Source organism: Artemia sp. Qi Xiang Cuo, chromosome 14 (genome assembly GCF_049724085.1).
Source record: "Artemia sp. Qi Xiang Cuo chromosome 14, ASM4972408v1, whole genome shotgun sequence".
In the NCBI taxonomy this organism is placed as follows: domain Eukaryota; kingdom Metazoa; phylum Arthropoda; class Branchiopoda; order Anostraca; family Artemiidae; genus Artemia; species Artemia sp. Qi Xiang Cuo.
The window spans coordinates 42,817,103-42,837,218 of NC_142807.1; the positions used below are offsets into that span (position 1 = coordinate 42,817,103).

General features: G+C 34.0%; 1 protein-coding gene across 1 annotated transcript in view; it reads right to left on the minus strand.

The window, feature by feature from the left end:
* Positions 1-14,054: 14,054 nt before the first annotated feature.
* LOC148944496 (uncharacterized) overlaps positions 14,055-20,116 on the minus strand; it is an 82,508-nt gene continuing 76,446 nt past the window's right edge. The window contains 2 exon segments of the mRNA XM_089100626.1: positions 14,055-14,893; positions 18,715-19,395. Of these exon segments, the coding sequence (XP_088956752.1) occupies positions 14,619-14,893; positions 18,715-19,395 (956 nt within the window). The 3' untranslated portion in view covers positions 14,055-14,618.

Below are 20,116 nucleotides of genomic sequence, written 5' to 3' on the forward strand. Positions count from 1 at the left end.
AAGTTAAAAACAAATTAGTGTAAAGAGCGAGGTTTTGAGCAGGGGAGACCCCCCTCATATATGTAATAATCTATAATAAAAATAAATGTAATAAAAATAAAAAGTTCGTTTTACGTTAATACTGCTCCTTATTTTCTGTTGAAAAAACTTGTTTTTTTCTCTAATTTCTGGTCGTTTTTTTTTAAATAATGCTGGGAAGTCCAGCTCCCCTTTATGGAAAATTCCCTTCCCCACGAAAAATTACTCCATGGAAAGATTCTCCCAAGTAACTCCACCAGAAAAATCCCCCCTGAAAAACGTCTGTATGCTTCCCAATGACCAATACTATGTGTAAACAATGGGTAAAGTTCATAGCTTGCAGCCCTTCCCCCAAGGAATGTAGGGAGTCAAGTCGTCCTCAAAGACATAGTTATTAGATTTTTCGACTATGCTGAAAAATGGCTATCTCAAAATTTTGATCGGGTGACTTTGGGGAAAAATGATCGTGGGAGGGGGGCTAGCTGCCCTCCAATATTTTTGGTCACTTACAAAGATCACTAGAACTTTTGATTTCCGATCAAATGAGTCCTCTTCCGATCTTCTACGATCACTGATTTGATACGATCAACCCTGGGGAAAAAAATAAAATAAAAAAACAAACAAATAAACAGGCATCCGTGATCTTTTTTCTAGCAAAAAAGATGCAAAATTCCACATTTTTGTAGATAGGAGCTTGAAACAGTAGGGTTCTCTGGCACGATGAATTTGATTGTGTGGTTTTGTTACCACGGTTCTTTACCACAAACTATTTGAAACGCAGTAGCGTGACTCTGGAATGTGACATAAAACTATATAGTATAACTGTTACCGTGAATGTCCGAAATTGATGAATGTCGACATTCACTGGTGAATGTCCAAATACCTTTTTTTCTCCTTAAAATTAGTCAGCACTGCCAGTCAACTTTATCAGTTTTATGCAAAATTTAATGGTGACAGCTTAGGTTAAGTTAGGTTGGGTTAGGCTACATTAGGTTTTAACACATTTCTGAGATTTATAACCTAAATTAACTTAACCTCACTTTTAACCATATTACATATATATATATATATATATATATATATATATATATATATATATATATATATATATATATATATATATATATATATATATATATATATATATATATATATATATATATATATATATATATATATATATATATATATATATAATTATATATATATATATATATATATATATATATATATATATATATATATATATTATATATATATATGTATATATATACGACAATTCCTTAATAACTCCAATTCCTTAATAATTCCAGTAAATAACTCCACTCAACCTATTACGAATAGACCTTCTAGGCTGGCTGCCAAGAAGGCGAGACTAGCTTTAAAAGCTTGTCTGTAAATATTTTAATTCCATCTGAATGAATTGTTCTCTGTAGTCTGTCCATTTCGTTTGGAGTACCAGTGCTGGTTGAACTTCCTTGAGGTAATGATATTAGGGCTGTTTTAAAACTTTTATTAAACAGTTTTAATGATTGAATTTTCATGCAAGTTTATTTTATAGTGTTTTTATGCTCTTAGTCTGTTTTGATGAGGACGGCCTTTGGATATAGGGTCGAAATATTCATTTAAAGTTGCGTCCCACTGTCTTGTATAAAAAAATTTCTATCTTGTTCTACTTATTCTTTTATGGTCTAAAGGCAGTTTGGTCTTCGTCGTTATTTGCGTCTAGCTTACGGGGAGCAGTTGACTTATGATATATTTTATTAGTTTAGGCAAAAAACATACTAATATTATCAATCAACAAAAGTTTTTAGAATCGTGTAGAAATGAAAATCTTATTCCTAAGTCTTTAAGATATAAATTGCATTTAAATACCCGGAAAGAAGCGCAATTCGCGCAGAAATTACATTTAAAAAACTCTAGTCCAATTTATAAAGCAAAAAAAAAAAACACTACAGATTATTTCCTCGGAAAGAAAATATCTTGAAATATTTTGGTGCGAAAATCTGTCCACGGTTGATTATTCTTAGGTGGTATGATTGAAAAAGAATTTATTTAGTTGCGATTTTCGTTTGTCTAAAAAACGTCTTTATAAGAAATTGGAATGTCCGAGGTACGAATCTTTGATGAATCATCGTGTTTATACCTCAATGTTTACTCCAGGACTTACTATTGATAATCTCTCCTCTAGAGTTCTTGAACTTAAGGAAATCCAAACTCTTGAATAAGGTCCAAAATTTTCATTTCCACCAAAACAAGTTCCTGTGACAGATATTGTTTCCATCTTATAATCTTCGTTGAACAAACATTACATATTCATTTCTAACACAGATAAAGTAAGGACTTGTTTTATTAATACACTTTACGGCAGCCAAAAAAAAGTTACATCTCATACTACTTAGACAACAGAAATTTCGCACGACATGAAAACCTTGTCTAGTGTTCGCAAAAGCCCTTCAATTATAATAAATAAAGCAGACATGGGAAATCCAATTGAACTCATGGGTACCTTAGATTAGGACAATAAAATTTATTCACATGAATGACACAAATATATACAATTCCATGGCTCACAACTATACTAATATGCTTACGAATAGAAATATATCCGAATTAAAGAATTTAAAACAAAATTGTAAAATCCCCCCACAACTGTATAATAAATTTCTCCCTCGAGGTAGCATTTGCTCAAGGTTTTACGGTTTACCAAAATTACATAAGCAATATAGTTCTTTAAGGCCAATTGCAGCATATACGAAAGCCCTTGCTTCCAATATTGGAAAGTGGTTATGTACAGCCTTCAAACCGTTGCTTTATTCCCAAAAATCGTACCTATGTAATTGTGTTGATTTAGTAGAAAAACTTAAAAGTGGCAGCATTTCAGAAAATACAATAGTAAGTAGTTTCTACATAGTTCCAATGTACACAAATATTGATGTAGCAATATCTGAGCAGTTACTAAAAAATAAAATAGAAGAAAACTATCATTTAAAAAAAGATTCAACAGAAGGAATAGATGGCGAGGTTTTAATGTCCTTAGTTAGTATTTGCAGTAAGCGTGCGATGTATTTTCAGTTCCGCAATACTCTTTATCAACAAAAAAATTGTCTCCTTCTGGGAGCGACGCAATCCATCTTGTTCGCGAATATTTATGTAGAACAGATCAAAAATCGAGCCTTAAGTTCATATTGTTCAAAACATGTCTATTGAGGGCGTATAATGGATGATGTAATATCGCTCTGGAATTATGGGGAAAATGAACTTAGGGGCTTTCTAGATCACCTTAATACATATGACCGAAATTTACAATTTACCTTAGAAATTGAAAATGCAAATAAATTACCGTTTCTGGATGTTTTAATTATTCGTGACATTGATAAACTGGATTTTACAATTTACAGAAAACCCACACAAAATAACAGATATCTACATTTTAAATCCAATCACCCCCCAGAGGTTAAAAGAGGTGTTGTTACATTTCTTGTTGACCGTGCCCTAAACATTTGCTCTGAATCTTACATCACAGATGAACTAAATTTTATTAGAGACATACTTTTTGGAAACGGTTATCCTATTGTCTTTATTAACTACACAATTAGCCGAAGATTGGCAAGACACTGCCGTAAAATTAAGGGTCTTTTGCAATGTGAAGTTCCCGTCAAGCCCTCAAATATAATTTACCTTCCATATATTCCAAAAGTCACTACAAGTTTAAAAGAGTTTGCACACAAAATGATTTTTATGTCGTATTTACAAATAATTTTTAAATCATGAATTTCTTAAATTCTGGTAAAGATATAACCCCAGTTACTCGCCAGAGAGGGGTTTATCAAATACCATGTGACTGTGGCCATTTTTATGTTGGTAGAATCCATCAAAATTTAGAAAAACGCCTGCAACAACACAAAGATGACATAACTAAAGCTTTAAATTCTAATAATACAAATATTTCCTTTGATTCTGCTTTAAGCATTCACATATATGATAACCCTAGTCATAAAATGCTTTTTGAAGAAACTTGCCTTATTAGTAATGACTTAGGCATAAAACAGGTTTATCGAGAGGAAATTAAAATAAAAATAAATAGTAATACTTCTTTAAATAGAGATTTGGGGGAATATTCGCTTAATGCCCTATACACGAATTTAATTAAAAATGATTTGACTAATTATATTAAAAAACCAATAAATAACCCCACTAAACCTATTACGAACAAACCTTCTCGGCTGGCTGCCAAGAAGGCGAGACTAGCTTTAAAAGCTTGTCTGTAAATATTTTAATTCCATCTGAATGAATTGGTATCTGTCCATTTCGTTTGGAGTACCAGTCCTGGTTGAACTTCCTTGAAGTAATGATATTAGGGCTGTTTTAGAACTTTTTTTATTTTTTAAACAGTTTTAATGATTGAATTTTAATGTAAGTTTCTTTTATATTGTTTTTATTCTCTTCGTCTGTTTTGCTGAGGACGGCCCTTGGATATAGGGTCGAAATATTCATTTAAAGTTGCGTTCCACTGTCTTGTATAAAAATTTCCCTGTTGTTCTACTTATTTGTTTATATATATATATATATATATATATATATATATATATATATATATATATATATATATATATATATATATATATATATATATATATATATATATATATATATATATATATATATATATATATATATATATATATATATATATATATATATATGTATATATATATATATATATATATATATATATATATATATATATATGTATATATATATATATATATATATATATATATATATATATATATATATATATATATATATATATATATATATATATATATATATATATATATATATATATATATATAGTAAAGGCCATATTAAATTTAAGATCAGTAGAAATAGAAGCCTACAATAACTCAAAATCAAAACGACCGGAAATTATTATTAAAGAATAAAAAAGGAAAGGGGAATACCTGATATGGCTGTAACATTGCATATAAACTTCTATAAATGTATATACATTGGGCTGTAATAATACTACTACTACTACTAAGAACTCACCGCAGCACCAAGCCGCCTTAGGCCAACACAGCTACGCACGCTCCTCCTCCATCCCAATCTATTCAAAGCCTCTCTTTTTACGCCCGCCCATGAAGTTCCCATTTCCTTCAAATCTTTCTTTATTACGTCCTCCCAGACGAGGACGAGCTGCTTTCTGTTTAGCCCTAGACGGTTGACCAAAAAGAACAATCTGCGGCAATCTGCCATCCTGTCATGCGCACAACGTGCCCTAGCCACCTCAACCTTTCTTTCATTATAGCCCTAGAGAGCGGTACTGAACCATATTTTTGTATAGCCTATTGTTTGAAATACGGTCAGTCAGCCGTGTACCCAGAACAATCCTTAAGCAATTTCTTTGGAAAGTATCTAGCAAATCTTCATCCGCTTTTCGGAGCGCCCATGCTTCAGAGCCATGTTTGACCACTGTCATCACTGTGGCTTCTAATATTCTAATCTTGATTTGCAGACTTATCTTCCTATTTTTCCAAACTTTTTTAACTGTGAAAAAACACCCTGAGCCTTGACTATTCTACTTTTAATATCTTGACTGCTCCAACCATCTTTGCTAATAATACTTCCAAGGTAAGTGAAGCTGTCCACCTGATCAATCTTTTCATTACCCAACTTCACCCTTTTCATCTTCACTTATTCCTAGCCTTAGTGACATAGTCTTCTTAACATTAATTTTCAAACCTATTCTAACACCCTGAACTTGCAAAACCTCTAAAACTTCATTCATTTTGCTAACACTCTCATCTAGGATGCTTAAATCATCAGCATAATCTAAGTCAAGGAGACTTTTTCCTCCTCATTTGATTCCGTGGTCTCCCATTGCCTTTGCTGTTCATCAAAATAATCCATATAAAAAGGGATAGAACACAACCCTGCTTAACTCCTGATTCAATACAAAACCAGCTGCTTACCTCATTTCCTACCTTAACCGCAGCAGTGTTAATCTCGTACATATCACTAATCACTTTAATGTATTTGTCCGGTATACCATACAAGGATAAAAACCTTTACTAAAGCCCTTCTATCAACAGAATCGAACGCTTGCTCATAATCTATAAAACTGAGGACCAATGCAAAAGGTAAACATATCATTGGTTTAAGAATGGAAAAAAACAAACAAGGAATGAATTTACAACGATAATCAAGTTAAAAATAAGTTTTATTTGAACAATGCCATAACGTGATGACATTTGATTATGAAATTTGGCGCTTCGTATCAATACTCCATTTCCAAAGTTTTACCAATTAAAAATTACGTGGGGGGCATGAATGTAGACTTGCAGCTTAATTAAATATAGTCACTTTCTTTTTTCACATGTGTCTATTGATATTGGTTTGATTTTTATTGTCTGTAGTACTGAGGAGCTTATTAAGAAGATAAGCTAACATAAGTTTTAAAAATTTTGCCCCTTTGTTCAAAAAAAGATATAATCAAAAATTTAAACTACTAAAACTAAAATAATTACTTGCTAGTTTATTTTCCTTGATAGGTATGCCTCTCGATTTCCTGATTCGTAAGTTTTACTTCGTAATATGCACGTGTTCGCAAAAAAAAATCTGGCTCACCAATTTTCTTTCTGCTTTCGCAATTACGAATAATACATATTCGCACCATTTTTCTGTGACTGACAAACACTAACCCCACTGAACACATACTGATCCGCTAATGTCAGAGTAAATGGGAGGAGCTGTTTGTACGTGCCGAGAATGAAGTACCAAAAATCATAAGTCGTGATCTTACTGTTATATTATCTATATACAGTGTTTTTGACTCTTCAAAATCTAATCTAAACAATCTAAAATAGACAAACTGTCAGAGAAAAATTTATTTCTGTCTTATCACCGAAATTTTTCTCTTTCCTCGCTCACTGGCATGAATTTCAAAAAGGTCGACACGTGTATTATTCTTCCGCTGTGGCATTCACTTTCAGAAGCAGCAAAAAAAAAATGTTGATGTGAACGGAGATCGAGAGCTCTTGGAACCCTGCTAGAATAAGGTGCGCTGCAACACAGATATTCTAAAATCTCCAGCTCCTACCTGGTCCTGGATAGCCTACTGTAAGGACCTAATGCTATTCTACTTGCTGATTCCATAAGCTACCGTCATATTTGTTTGAAATCCAGGCAATACTTTACAACAAGCCCTATTTAAAAGGAGACTCTTACAAAGGAAGTTATAGTAGCAGCATCGAAGGCAGAATCTACCTTCGCTAACGGTAGCTTTTGACCCTCAGAAACTTGGTTCGTCAACTCTTATTCATTTCATGTAGCTTAGCTAATGTCCAATCTGATCTCATTCAAATATACCTATGTGTTGGCTTTCCATATTAAAGTGTGTATTCGAAAAATGTCTTTGGTCAAACCTCGACAGCTGTAATCACCGTAATCCCCTATCCATTTTTGGTGGTACTTATTACTCGTCAACGGTATGGCACTTTGCCCAAAATTTGGGTTAAAAAATCATGTTATCTTCTCAAACAGAAATAAAATGATGTTTTTCTTTAGTATTAACATTCGTTTTGGTATGTCATCACTGCAAAAAATTCCTGCCAATAGCGAAATTCTGGATGAACTACAGAATTCCACTATACAGCCAGGACGGAACTTCAGAAGGAGTAGCATGAGGCTGCTTTAATATTTTACGAACGGCTCTTTATCTAGATACACATTTTCTTCTTTATTTTTGAAACCATTTCAGCTTCTGATTTGCTTGCTTTTTTACTTCGCATGATTCTTTTTGGACCGTTCCTGTTGGAATTAAATGGGCAGGGGCATCGAAACTAATCTCTTAAATAACAGATTTTTATGTGAAATAGTGGGTTTGTAGGGAGATTTCTAAATGGTTTTACCTTTTGTTTTGGACGTTTTTTATTGTAAGTCACCTTATGTGAGGATTCTGAAACAAACGCTCTGTCTGAATTTTGTGAGAAATTTTAAGCTGTCTTGGTAGGGTCGGGGGTTTCCCCCTAAATTCTCCCTCTCGGAAAATACCCCGAGAAAATTCCCCTCCACAAAAAATCCCTCCTTGGATAATTCCTGTGACTCTCCGTCTGGAGAAATACCCAACGCGCAAAATTGAGCAATCAAAGAGAAAGAACAATGTTAGGTACCTCAAAAAGGGCCGATCAGACGTCCTAAGGGGTAACAAAATGGTCAGATATCAAAGAATATTCTAGGACAAGGGCTGGTTGGTCTCTAATCACTTTCGACTTAAAAAAGGGACTAAAACTCAATTTTTTATCGAATGAGCATTCTCCGAAGTTTCAACGTCCATGAGAAGAAGAAATGGGACGAGGAGGGGGGAGCTCCTTCTTATACGGAATAAATTCTGCTCACTTTGGCAGTTAATGTTACTTTTATTAAATGTACCCTTTACTTTCATAATAACAGCGTAGACCAGAAGCATTCCGGAAATCAAAAGGGGTTATATATCGATTTTCTACATCCACCCCCCTTCCTCAGTACAAATTCTGTATATATGAAGGATCAATGAGATTTAGGATGTTTTGACATTAAAATGAACCCTTTGAGGCTTCTCCTCCTCCTCTCTAACTACAAAATGGTCAGAGAACCCTTTTGAGGAGGTTTCAACCTCCCATCCCCAATAATTTGGAATTTTGTATTTTTGGCAAAAAAAAAGATCACGGACGTTTGTCGTTTTTTTTTCAGGATTGATCGTATAGAACCAAGAGTCGTAGAAAAAAGGAAGAAGGCTCATTCAAACAAAAATTAAAAGTTTTAGTGCACTTTTAAGTAACCAAACAGATTGGAGGGCGACTAGCCCTCTTCGGACGCCTCTTTCCCCCCAAATACATCCGACTGATAATTTTGAGATAGTTATTTAGTTCAGCATAATTGAAAGTTTAGGTCCAATAAATTTGCCTCTGGGGATGACAAAATCCCTCAAGCCCGTAGGGGAAAGGTTATAATTTTTGCAATTTTTAGTTTTTACATAAAAGTTTAAGTTTTTTACACATAAAAGTGTAGTTTTTACAAATAGTTTAAGTTTTTACATAAACTATTTGTTATTGGGAAATATACAGACAATCTTTACGGTAGATTTTTGTGCGGGGGGGGGGGGGTGATTTAAAGGGTGATAATTTTTTGGAAGGAATTTGACTGGATTCATAAGCGGAACTCTTTTTATTTGTCTTTCTTTCTCTTTGGGTGCAAAATTTAAATAGAGAGAGAATGTTACTTTGGAATTCTCTGGGGGAAATTTTCAGCGGGGAGATCTGCCTAGCATGAACTATTTCGAAAATCTGCCAAGCATGCGCGCAGAGTTATATGTTTCTCTCAAGTGGCTTGAAGCTCATTATTTGAAAATTATTGGGTCCCAGCGTAAGATAAGTGTCTATTAGCAGGTTTTTCAGCACCGTTGCAGTGTTTTTTAAAGTGAGGAGGGGGGAGGGAGCCAGCCCCAAAAATAAGAACTTGAAAAGATGGATGAAATAATTAAGAAATACAAGCACATTGCATAAATTATATAAGAGATTATGAGAAAGGTTTTAAGTTTTCTGAAACTGCAGGAGGTATGGGAGCGACGGCCCTCTGTTTGAACAACTGTTTCTATTTAGTAAAAACACATGAGAAACATGGGAAAGATTCTTTTGATAGCAAGATGATCTAACAGTTCAGTTAGGAATTTGAAGATACTATATTGTAGAAACAATTTGGATTTTTACTCATGCTCCTTGGATTAAAATCATGTGATCAAATTCAGTAAGTCTCATAACATTAAATTCTACAGTGTCCAATCCGAGTAGAGGGCAGAAAGCTTTGAGGGCACCAACCACCTCTGTTGGTGACCGTATAATTTTTCATATTTGTTTCTATGATTACCTATTTTGTTGCATTATCAACTTTAACTCCCCCAGTATGAGAGTCTGCAGAAAATTTTATAAGGCGAAGTGAGAGCGCGAAACATACTTTCCGTCATAAAGTACAATTTTCTTCTAAATACTACAACACTTTTTCTTGTTTTGTATGTTTTTGGTCTTCTAGTGGAAAGGGTAAATTGTCAGTATCTGACCACCTTTGTAGGTTACTTTGCACATAGAATGAGTTCCTGGTTTCATATTTGTTTTTGACTCGACGAAATCTGGGTGCTAAGGAAAGCGGATTTCATACTATCATAAATTTTCAGCCTCCAAAAACATTCCGAGATGCAACTTTGACGGCAAATTAGTTCCAGTGTGCAAATAAAAAACTTTTTTCTTTTTGGAAACCGTATATTTCTTCTTGAAAACCTTATATGATTCGCGTTTTTAATTGAAAATAGATTCCTCCGGTCTGTGATCATATTTACAATGTCTATTCCAAATAAGCTTGGTTACCCATATGCAACCTTTGAAAAAATAAACATTCTCAGTTTGTTTCACAAGTCATGAAGAGTCACTGTTTTTCAATTCGCCTAATGCATCTGTCAGTCAAACTGACAAAATTAGCCTATTAGGAGCGGCTAGCTCATAAGAGAATGGCTTGTTTCATAGTATAACCTTTGGATAATGGAGGTCAAACGAGGTGTCATTCAGTCTTGTCATATTTTGGAATGAATAATTGAGACATCTGTTAACAATAAGTCGGGTTTGTAATCTCCAATTGTTTCGAAGTTATTAATGCGAAATATCAAATGACTTAAACGGCATACAAGTCCAACAGATACGTCCGTCCAAAGCCTAACTTATAGTAAAGAAAACCGACGAATAACAAATATCCAATTTTTGAACTAAAAAACTGCACACTGAAAAAAAAAAAAACAAGGAACTAGACGTAATATGGACGAATATTTTTCCAGAACCCTCTAATTTAGGGTGGGCGCAATTGGTCAAAAGAGGGTAAAAAAAAGTGCATGATTGAATATATAATCCGTATTTAGTGTCTAAGCTTCCTTAAATCTTTTCTTATGACGTCTTTACTGCTCATCCAAGGAAGTAATAAATAACATGTGGCGTCATCAACGGCGCTAATTAGCAAAAAGATAGGTGAGGGGGTGGGAGATTTTGTCTTCCTTTTTTTCTATGAAAAAGGAAAGAAAGATATTAATAAAAATCTAGGAGGCAAAAAATCTGGAGGAGTAATTACCCATCCCTGCCCCCTCCCAAATTGGCACCCCTAAACGTAATGATAATATAAATTTGGTAGCTAAATAGCTGTCAAAGACAGCTCTATTGCGGTGGTAGGTTATATTGCAGCTCAATTGTTCCATAAAATGTCATTTTCTCAATGTTCAAAATCTCAAAAAACCTTAACACATGTATTACGTCATTCTCGTACAAAATTCCAAATTTGTACTTTGAGGGGGTCCCACTCTGATTTCTCATCAATCAGTTGCTACTTTGTTTTATCTTGGTAATATCGTATTTAAGATTTTCTGACTGTTTGCAACATATGTTTTGGAATTAGTAATCTAATATCTGACAAAGTATGTCTTTAATCCATTTAGTTTAATTTCAACTGTCACTCGTGGTTTCAAAGCCGTTTCAATGTCAAAATTCTAAATTTCGTTTCAAAGTTTGAAGTCACAAGTAGCGATGAGAAAATGAACTTGCCCATGCCTTTTGGTTTAGTCTGGTGAGACGTCCAGACCAACTGCAAATAAGCCCTTCCTTTCCATTTATTTAACCGTAGTTCTTGTATCAGCTTAAATACTCTTTAAAAAATTGGCCAAGTCAAGAATAAATTTAAGATATTAATGATGATTGCATAAATAGTAGAAACACGAAGAGAAGAACGACTGGTCGAAAAGAGGCCTTTGGGTTGTAGTCCCTTCAGTGACTAATTTAAACAAGCCACATTTTTCATTTACCGACAAAACACCAAATGATTCAACCCCTTTTCTTACGCTACGTTAAAAGGGAACATTTTTCGCACATTTTCATTCGTTCATTAGCTTTCCGTTATTAGCGTTCCGTATGTTAAACCCCAAATGACAACAAAAACTGATTTCAATTCACATTCTTTTGCCTGAATAAGGATATTTAAGGTGAAATGCTACTTCAGAGCCCTCTCTAATATCTGGCTAATTTTATTGTGATATATTGGGCAGAAACAATGGAATGTAGATAGGAATAACTCGATTAAAACAGAGAGTTTTTGCTTTTCAAATTAACTTTTTAACTTTTCATCTGGCTCTACTGAGTTGTCTATAAAAATAACCCAAATAGGCTTAGTATCTTTTATTATATACTGAAATCACAAGGGTAAAAAACACTGATGTGTAAGAAAATGATCTGTTGCACGAAAATGTCTAGGTTAAATTCAACTGGCTGAAATCAATAAGCGGACAATTTTATTTTCCTTTATCATTTCCATTTCTTGTATATCTAGTGGTCAAAACTCCTTTTGGGTATATATATATATATATATATATATATATATATATATATATATATATATATATATATATATATATATATATATAAATTCGTAATTCACTTGCACCTTCTTTAGGAAAAAAAGCTGGAGAAACACTTGCTAGGAACTTGATGGCCGAAGGTGGATTAGAGCCTGAGTTTGACGTTCAACTTTTACAGTGGCATTAATTAATGGACATTAGAGCGAGGAAGGCGGCCAAAGTGTATTTTATTCAAAATATAGGGGAGGTTAATTTTTTTATTATTTCCGGTTTTTCAATGAATGTACACAAAAAGGCATTTTCAATGAAAATACCAAAAAAGGTATTTTTCAGAATTGAAGGGGTAACGGTCACATGCTCCCTTAGTTGCCGCCACCGGGTTTTTACAAGATAAAGTAAAATGTTTCTTACTTTTAAATCAAAGTGGAGCAGAAAAGAAAAGAGGACTAAATTAACAATTGAAAATGTTTGTGAAAGTTTTCTCGGAAAAATTAAAGCAGATAACTAAAAAAGAACTGTCTTATTTTCTAAGAAGCAGTAATTGGAATAAGATTCGGATGTGAATGTTCAAGAAAATAGATAATATCATTTTTATTCCAGGACAAATTTCGAAACACTATCAGATGAACGTGACAAAAAAAAATTATATCTGGGGGCTGTGAAAACGCACTGTACCTATTGGGGGGCGGGGTCTCAAGCAATCAGATAGTAAAGAACCCCTCGTTTATGGATATCTGTATCGCTAATTCTCATCAAAAATTGGCAAGCTGTTTCAAGCTAGGGAATGAATACCCCCCCTTTTTAGGAATAGCTATTGATTTTTGATATGAAAATCCGCTCAAGTCGTATATAGCTACTTAGCTAATCCTTACTAATACAGAGAGGATTGAAATCGCACTTCCTACAAGGAAATTAAAAAAAAAGTGCGCTATGATATCAAAAATGACCATCCAATATTTTAAAATTAGCAGAACTGACCACGGAAAAAGGGTATAAATATAACCTAAGTTTAGCAACAAAGGCTTTATGAAAAGACGGAAGAAAGGAAAAACGAAAATAAAACGATCCCCATGGAAAAAAAAAGATATTTTTCTTGTTGTTAAAGCCAAGGGATTTTGCTTGCTGATCAAGTCAAGGGACTGTAAGTTTTCAGGTTTCTGTATAGGGTTTTCTGCCAAGGCAATTCCAGTGGTGTCTTTTTTGTTTCAATCCGACGCCATTTTTAGGGGGTTCTGGCTACTTTTTTTGTTACTATGGGCTCTGTTTGTCCTTTACTAGTTAGCAGCTACCGCTGCGGTTACGATTAGTAGAATTTGGAGGTCAAAAGCTTAACCATAGTTAAGTAAGAGGATGGGAAGGTATTTGAAAGTAAAAGTCAAATTAAGGGAGTAATGCTTTTAAGAGTTCAAATGCGTGTATAGACCTATGCGTATAGTAAAATAGAATATATGAAATGCTAAAATAGACAGGAGAAAACTAACCAAAATATAAGTTACCTGAACCAGCTGCAGCCGTAAAAGTTTGGGAATTTTGCCGTAAGGCCACCCTTCCCTGGTTACAGTTTCGCATTAAAGAAAAAATCCTTAAGCTAAAACAACGTGACACAAAAAACAAGGATTTTCACTTTATTTCCAAGGGATGTCAATAGTTTAACAGCATAATCAGGATTAACATAAACTTTTATCACGGTAAAAGATTTTTTTTCAAATCATTGATTTAATTTTCAACAAATTAATTTTTTGTTTTTTTATAGCCTAGAGATTATTGGGCCTTCTTTTTAATTCCTTGATATAATAATTAAAGAATATTATTGGCTCATCACCACAAGAAAGAATAAGCAATACAAAAATTAGATAAAAAGTGGCAAACAGTGGTATAAATTATCCTTTTATATACAAAACAATTAAAGAGTCTTGTTAGGTGGTCTTCAAATGGCACAGATTGTTTAAAAATCACCATACGAAGAAAATTCCTGTTTTTTTTTCTGATAAAGGGGACAAAAACTAATAGAAAATGCCTCCATCGCATTGAGAGTAAGAATGTAAGTGACAATTTTTTTATACAGCCATCAGTTTGATCTAATTTTATATACATCAAATAATTCCATTGATTTCGAAAATGTATGTGTGAATGTGCTCAAATATGTTATTATTCACCTTTTATCTCACTAAGTTATTCATATTTCTTCATCAACAGACCAATCCAAAATTTTTGCGATTGTATTGACACCATTTTGACGGAAGCGACCCCGGGCAACTTTGCACTTTTTGTCTGTTTCAGGCTTGGTCCAAAATCCTTCTAAAAAATTTTCAGTTTTGTCAATGGTTTGTGTTCGCTCTTCTCTATGATTGCGGGAGGAAGAAATGCGCCTGGTTGTGTCGACATTATAAGGGGTCACTTTTCCGTTTCGAAAAGGAAAAGAAGATTTCGGACGTACGACTGGATTTTCCTCTAAAAAGTGAGAATTCTGTTTATAAGTTATGCAATGGACTAGAAAACAGAGGCTTACGGTCACTAAAATACACACACTTATTAGGAAAATGAGTAGGGACTGGGTTATATTCGGGTGTGCCCAGAGGATCCAAAAACAACCCAAAGGAAATTATGGCCCTTAAAATTCTTAAAGCCCGGTTTAATGATTTAAAGAATATGAAAATTGCAACTTGGAATGTTACAAATTAGAAAATAACCATCGTATCGAAATTTTAACTGACGAATTCGTACGCTTCGAACTGGACTCATTAGGAGTTCCAGAAACTCATATACCAGAGGTAAGAAACATGAAATTAGGTGATATAGAATCTATTTACTCAGACAGGAAGGATAGAGCACATAGACAGAAGTAGAGCTCATGTTAAACAAGGAAGCTGCTAAGTCTTTTTTATGTTGGGAAGGCATTAATAATAAGATGCTGGTTACTCATTTTATAACTAAAAAGTGCAGGGTATCAGTCATAGGAGTATATGCCCCTGTAGAACCAACTGACGGAGATAGTAGTGACTCAGATGAATTTACTTACAGCTACAGGAAGGAATCGACAGGGTCCCAGGTAAAAATATGGTGTTTTAGGAGATTTTAACACTCAGGTCGGTAGAAATAGACGTAGATGGTATTCTAGCCTAGGTAAATTCGGTGTAGAAAAAAAAGAGTAATGGTTAGAGACTGCTGCAATTTGGTGATTATAACAATCTGGTTATAATCAACGCAGTATTTGGTAATAAAATTGTTCTTGTTGCTCTGTCAAAAAACGGATTTGTCCCTATTGAACTGTTATTTGTAATATCTGGAAGATGCAGCCAACAGACAGTCGACAGAACAATAGTAAAATATTGCACTGGCATGTTAATTAATTCTGAGTTAGCTAGTCTAAGATAGCCGGTCTGAGAAACTGTGAGATAGTCAGTTAATTTGGATTTTTTGAAGACTACATATTGAGCTTTTGAAGGCTACATATTGAGCTACATATTGAGCTTCCCAGTTTCAGGGGCAGTAATACCGCAGGGTGGTGCATTAAGTAGTCCTCGTAAACTAAACGGTTAGTATAGATACTTATTTGAGTTTCATTTAACTAAGTTGATTCACTTGATTTTTAATAAAGTTATGTACAATAATGTAAAATTTTAAATCAGCTATTATGGAGCAGGGCCGGTTGGTCATTGCATTGATGGTTTGAGGGGGTACCTGATGCCTCAAAAAGTGAGGTGTACATTAATCTCCAATCTCCCTTCATTGAGATTAAACCTTAATATAAGTGCCGCGGGGAGATAGCTCTCTTCTTATTACAGAATAGGTGTTTTCTTTGTAACACAAAATTTTACATTTAACTGCTTACAGATACAAAAGGTGGAGAGGTGGAGGGGTAATTCAAGCGTCATCTAGAAATTCCCCAGAAGAGGGAAGACAAGTGTTGCCAGGCACTTTTTTTATTTACATTTATTTACATCTGCATTACTGGGAATACTATTTTTATATATTAAACAGTTATGTGGCCACAAGGAACGACTCGTGCTTACATTAACTAAAACTTGATAAAAGTTTTGATATCAATGCCTATACAATAAAATAATTTGCAATCGCATTAAATTGCTCCGGTCACTTATTACCGCATACAGAATCGAGGACGTTACCAACCAATTTACAAGCATTGATATATACAATGTAACAGCAACAAATGGGGGGTTAAGGGTGCGGCACATCATCATATCTTGGATAGGCCTGGGCATAAACTGAAAAACGATTAGAAATAAAATATAAAAAAAAACAAGTTTTTTTTTTCAAATGAAAGCAGCGAACGACATTAAAACTTAAAACGAGAAATTACTCCATATATAGGAGCAGCCCCCTCCTCAATCCCCTGCTCTTTATGAAAGTTTGACTTTTGTCCCAATTCTTTAAGAACGACTGCTCAAACAAAAAAGCCGTTTAACTGGAGTATGAATTATTTTCAAAGAACAACAAAACTTCATCGTAAATAGCTGAGGATTGAAAGGGGACAGCCAACCCCAATTAAGTAACAGAGTCTGTTTTTTTTATGTTTAGTATCGCTCCTTGCTTTTATTTGAAAAAAAATTGCTTTTTTATGCATAATTGCAAAGGGCAGTTTTAAAAGACTCATTTGCTGCATATTCCAGTGGGTACAGTCATTCATGGTAGTAATTTTTGTGAATATCAATTCTCTAGGTGACATATTTCATGAGTTTATTTTTTTGTAGATTTATTGAACTATAATCTTAATTGATGAACGGATAAGAGGAGGGGGGTAAATAGCTTCAATAGAAAAACAACGAAATTCAAGAACTTACATACGAAAATGATTATGGTTTTTGTTGCATCGTTTTTTCCAATCGTTACAGAAAACGTAATTGTTTTAAAATTTGAGCGGATATATTAATGGAGCTCATTTCTTTCCCCATCTAGTTCCCTTGGAAATTTTTGTTCACTAAAAATTAATTTTTCTTACGAAGGACAAGATGTTTGCATCTAGTAATAGTTTCAATCAAAACACTACACCGAGAGAATTGCATTTACGGAAATTTTTGCTCAGGTATACTGAGTTCACAGAAAATTAAATTAACTGATAATTATACCCACTCGCGCCTAAAATTTTTCTTAGGTGCTACGTATTTTATGTAGTTGAAATCTTCGCTGTTGTTACTGTTACAATTGCTGAATCTTATCTTACTCGTGAGGGGAGGGATTGTAACATTTGGCTTTAACAGGCGAAACAATTATGCATACAAGCAATAACACTGTTAGAAAGATACTTAAAATAATTTTTGGCTAGTCTTTGCAATGGCTGATAATAACAATAGTACTTAGTTTGATGAAAAAAAAAATTAATATTTACTAAAATGACAGATAAAAAAAAAATAATAACACTTCTTTCGATACCAGCAATGACACTATCTGAAATGAGAAAAAAGAACAATGTTTTGTCCAGTGACAGAAAAAAAATATTTACAAAAAAATCAATAAAAAGTAAATAAATCAATGGCGAATTTTTGTGGTGGTACGCTGTTTGGATACCCTAATTGTACTTACTTGTAAAGCTAAGTGCAGGAATAGGTTGAATGCAAGGGAATAATACGGACCTACAAGTTGTAATGCTCATGCTTAAAAATTCTCTAAGCTTCAAACAAATGCTATATTTTTTTTTATTACCTTTGGATTAAAATATAACAGATTAAAGCGTATGCTATTTGAAGGAAGCAGACACTTTTTAGCAGGCAGTACTAAAAAAAATCATTTTCTGTGTTCATTTTTTAAATTGATCAATATGGCGCCATGAAAAGAATCACACTCACTCGAAATCCCCAAAAAAGGATTTAGAAGCCGCAGATTATTTTTTTCCTTTTCCCCGTCCTTTAATTACTATTAAGTGCTAATAATAGTTGTCAACTTATTGTTTTTCCTTTTTCCTTGTTTCTTTGTGGTGTTTTGTATTTTGCTTGTGATTTCAGTTTTTGATATTTTATGCTATATTTTGTAGATTAGATATTGAAATACTCTGTACGGGTTTAATCATTGAATAAAATCATTCATTCATTCATCATAAGGCCCATCTTGAATCATTCAGAGACTGTCAATGATTTTGTCTTCAAGGGAAGTGGGTGTCATTTCCTGGAAATTGCGTTATTTTTTGCTCATTTTATGAATTTGGAACTTAGAGTAGTACAAAGTCTCCTATTAAGCAGTGTCCCTAAAACTTTAAAACATACAATACGATATTCGAACATTTATCAAAACCGGTAAAAAGTTGGTGCATACCTTACCTATAAACTCAACATCTCGGACAGTAGATATGCTCGAGATCGATCCATTTTCATTTATAGCCCCTGTCGCACTAGATGAACATGAAACGGAGCTACTTTGATGTGTTCCGCCTTCATCGTGTTTATTCTCTTGTAGCATTCTTTCTTGATCTTCCCTTAACGCACTAAGTAAAATATCAGTCACTGCATAATCCACAGATGAATCTACGTGAGGCTCGTCGAAAAGCTTAAATGAAAACACCGAATTTGTTTCGCTTGTTGTCAGGTCATCAGGCTCAGAATCCGCAGGAGGGGGTATTGCAGTATTTTGTCTTTTTATTCCACTTCTTGATCTTTGTCGCACTGTGCTCTTTGGGATATAACTAATACCTAAGCCACCGTATTTGATTCCTAGCCGGTTTTCGTCCCAGCCTGTTTCTTCACTAGTATGTGGTCGTCTTGCCTGGTGCACTAAAATTAGTGGCGAATTCGTCTTTTCGTCACTAATAGGGCCCACTGTCGGAAATTTAGGGATTTTAGGTGGCAACTCCTGATTTCCGTTCCAAGTAAGTAACTTCTCTATTTTTGGCACGTTTTCAACCACCTTAAAATCCAGCGACTCGTGCTCCCTTTTTGAATCGGTTCTTTTCAATATGTTATCACTTTGAGTATCTCCTTGCTCTTCATAAGCTGTAATAGTCCCTGTAAGAAGCAAAAATAAGTGTTTTGGAGCAAAGCCAACGAAACATCATTGACGTATTCAAAATCGGTAATTTTAAAAAAGGAAAAGAATAATTAATAGATATTAACAACTGTAATATATTAGTGCCACACTCAAGATTTCTTTTAAAGATTCCCTTTGAACCCCGCCCCCCCCCGTAAAACCTCCCTAAAAAAAGAATAAAACACGAACGAAACGTTGAGTACGTATTAAGCAACAAATCGACCATTATAGTAGAAGGCCAGGTATTACCACAGAGCGAACAACAGGGCGAACAAGATCATAGCCAATCAGAGGGCTACAATCCGAGGAGAACACGACCACACCGTCTTTCTAAACCAGTCACAGAGCTAGAAATACTAACGAGAGTGACGCTACTAAAATAAGGAAGATACAATTTCACCCCGTGAACATTCTTTTATAATGTTAGAAATACTAACAGGACAGAGCTTCGATTGTGTAAGAATTACTGACCAAAAAAATCAAAAGGCTTCACGGGAATTTAAAAGTATCTATGCACAGTTGCCGGAACAAAGGAAACGTCAGAGATTAATTGACATTTTAGGGGATTATTTGGGGTGAAACAGATTGAGACATGTGACTTGACATATCTTTAATTCTCGGCTGTGCTCGCTATAATAGACAAGAACACAATATAGGATTAGTGAGATGGTTATGGATTTGAACCATCAAGGACCGCAA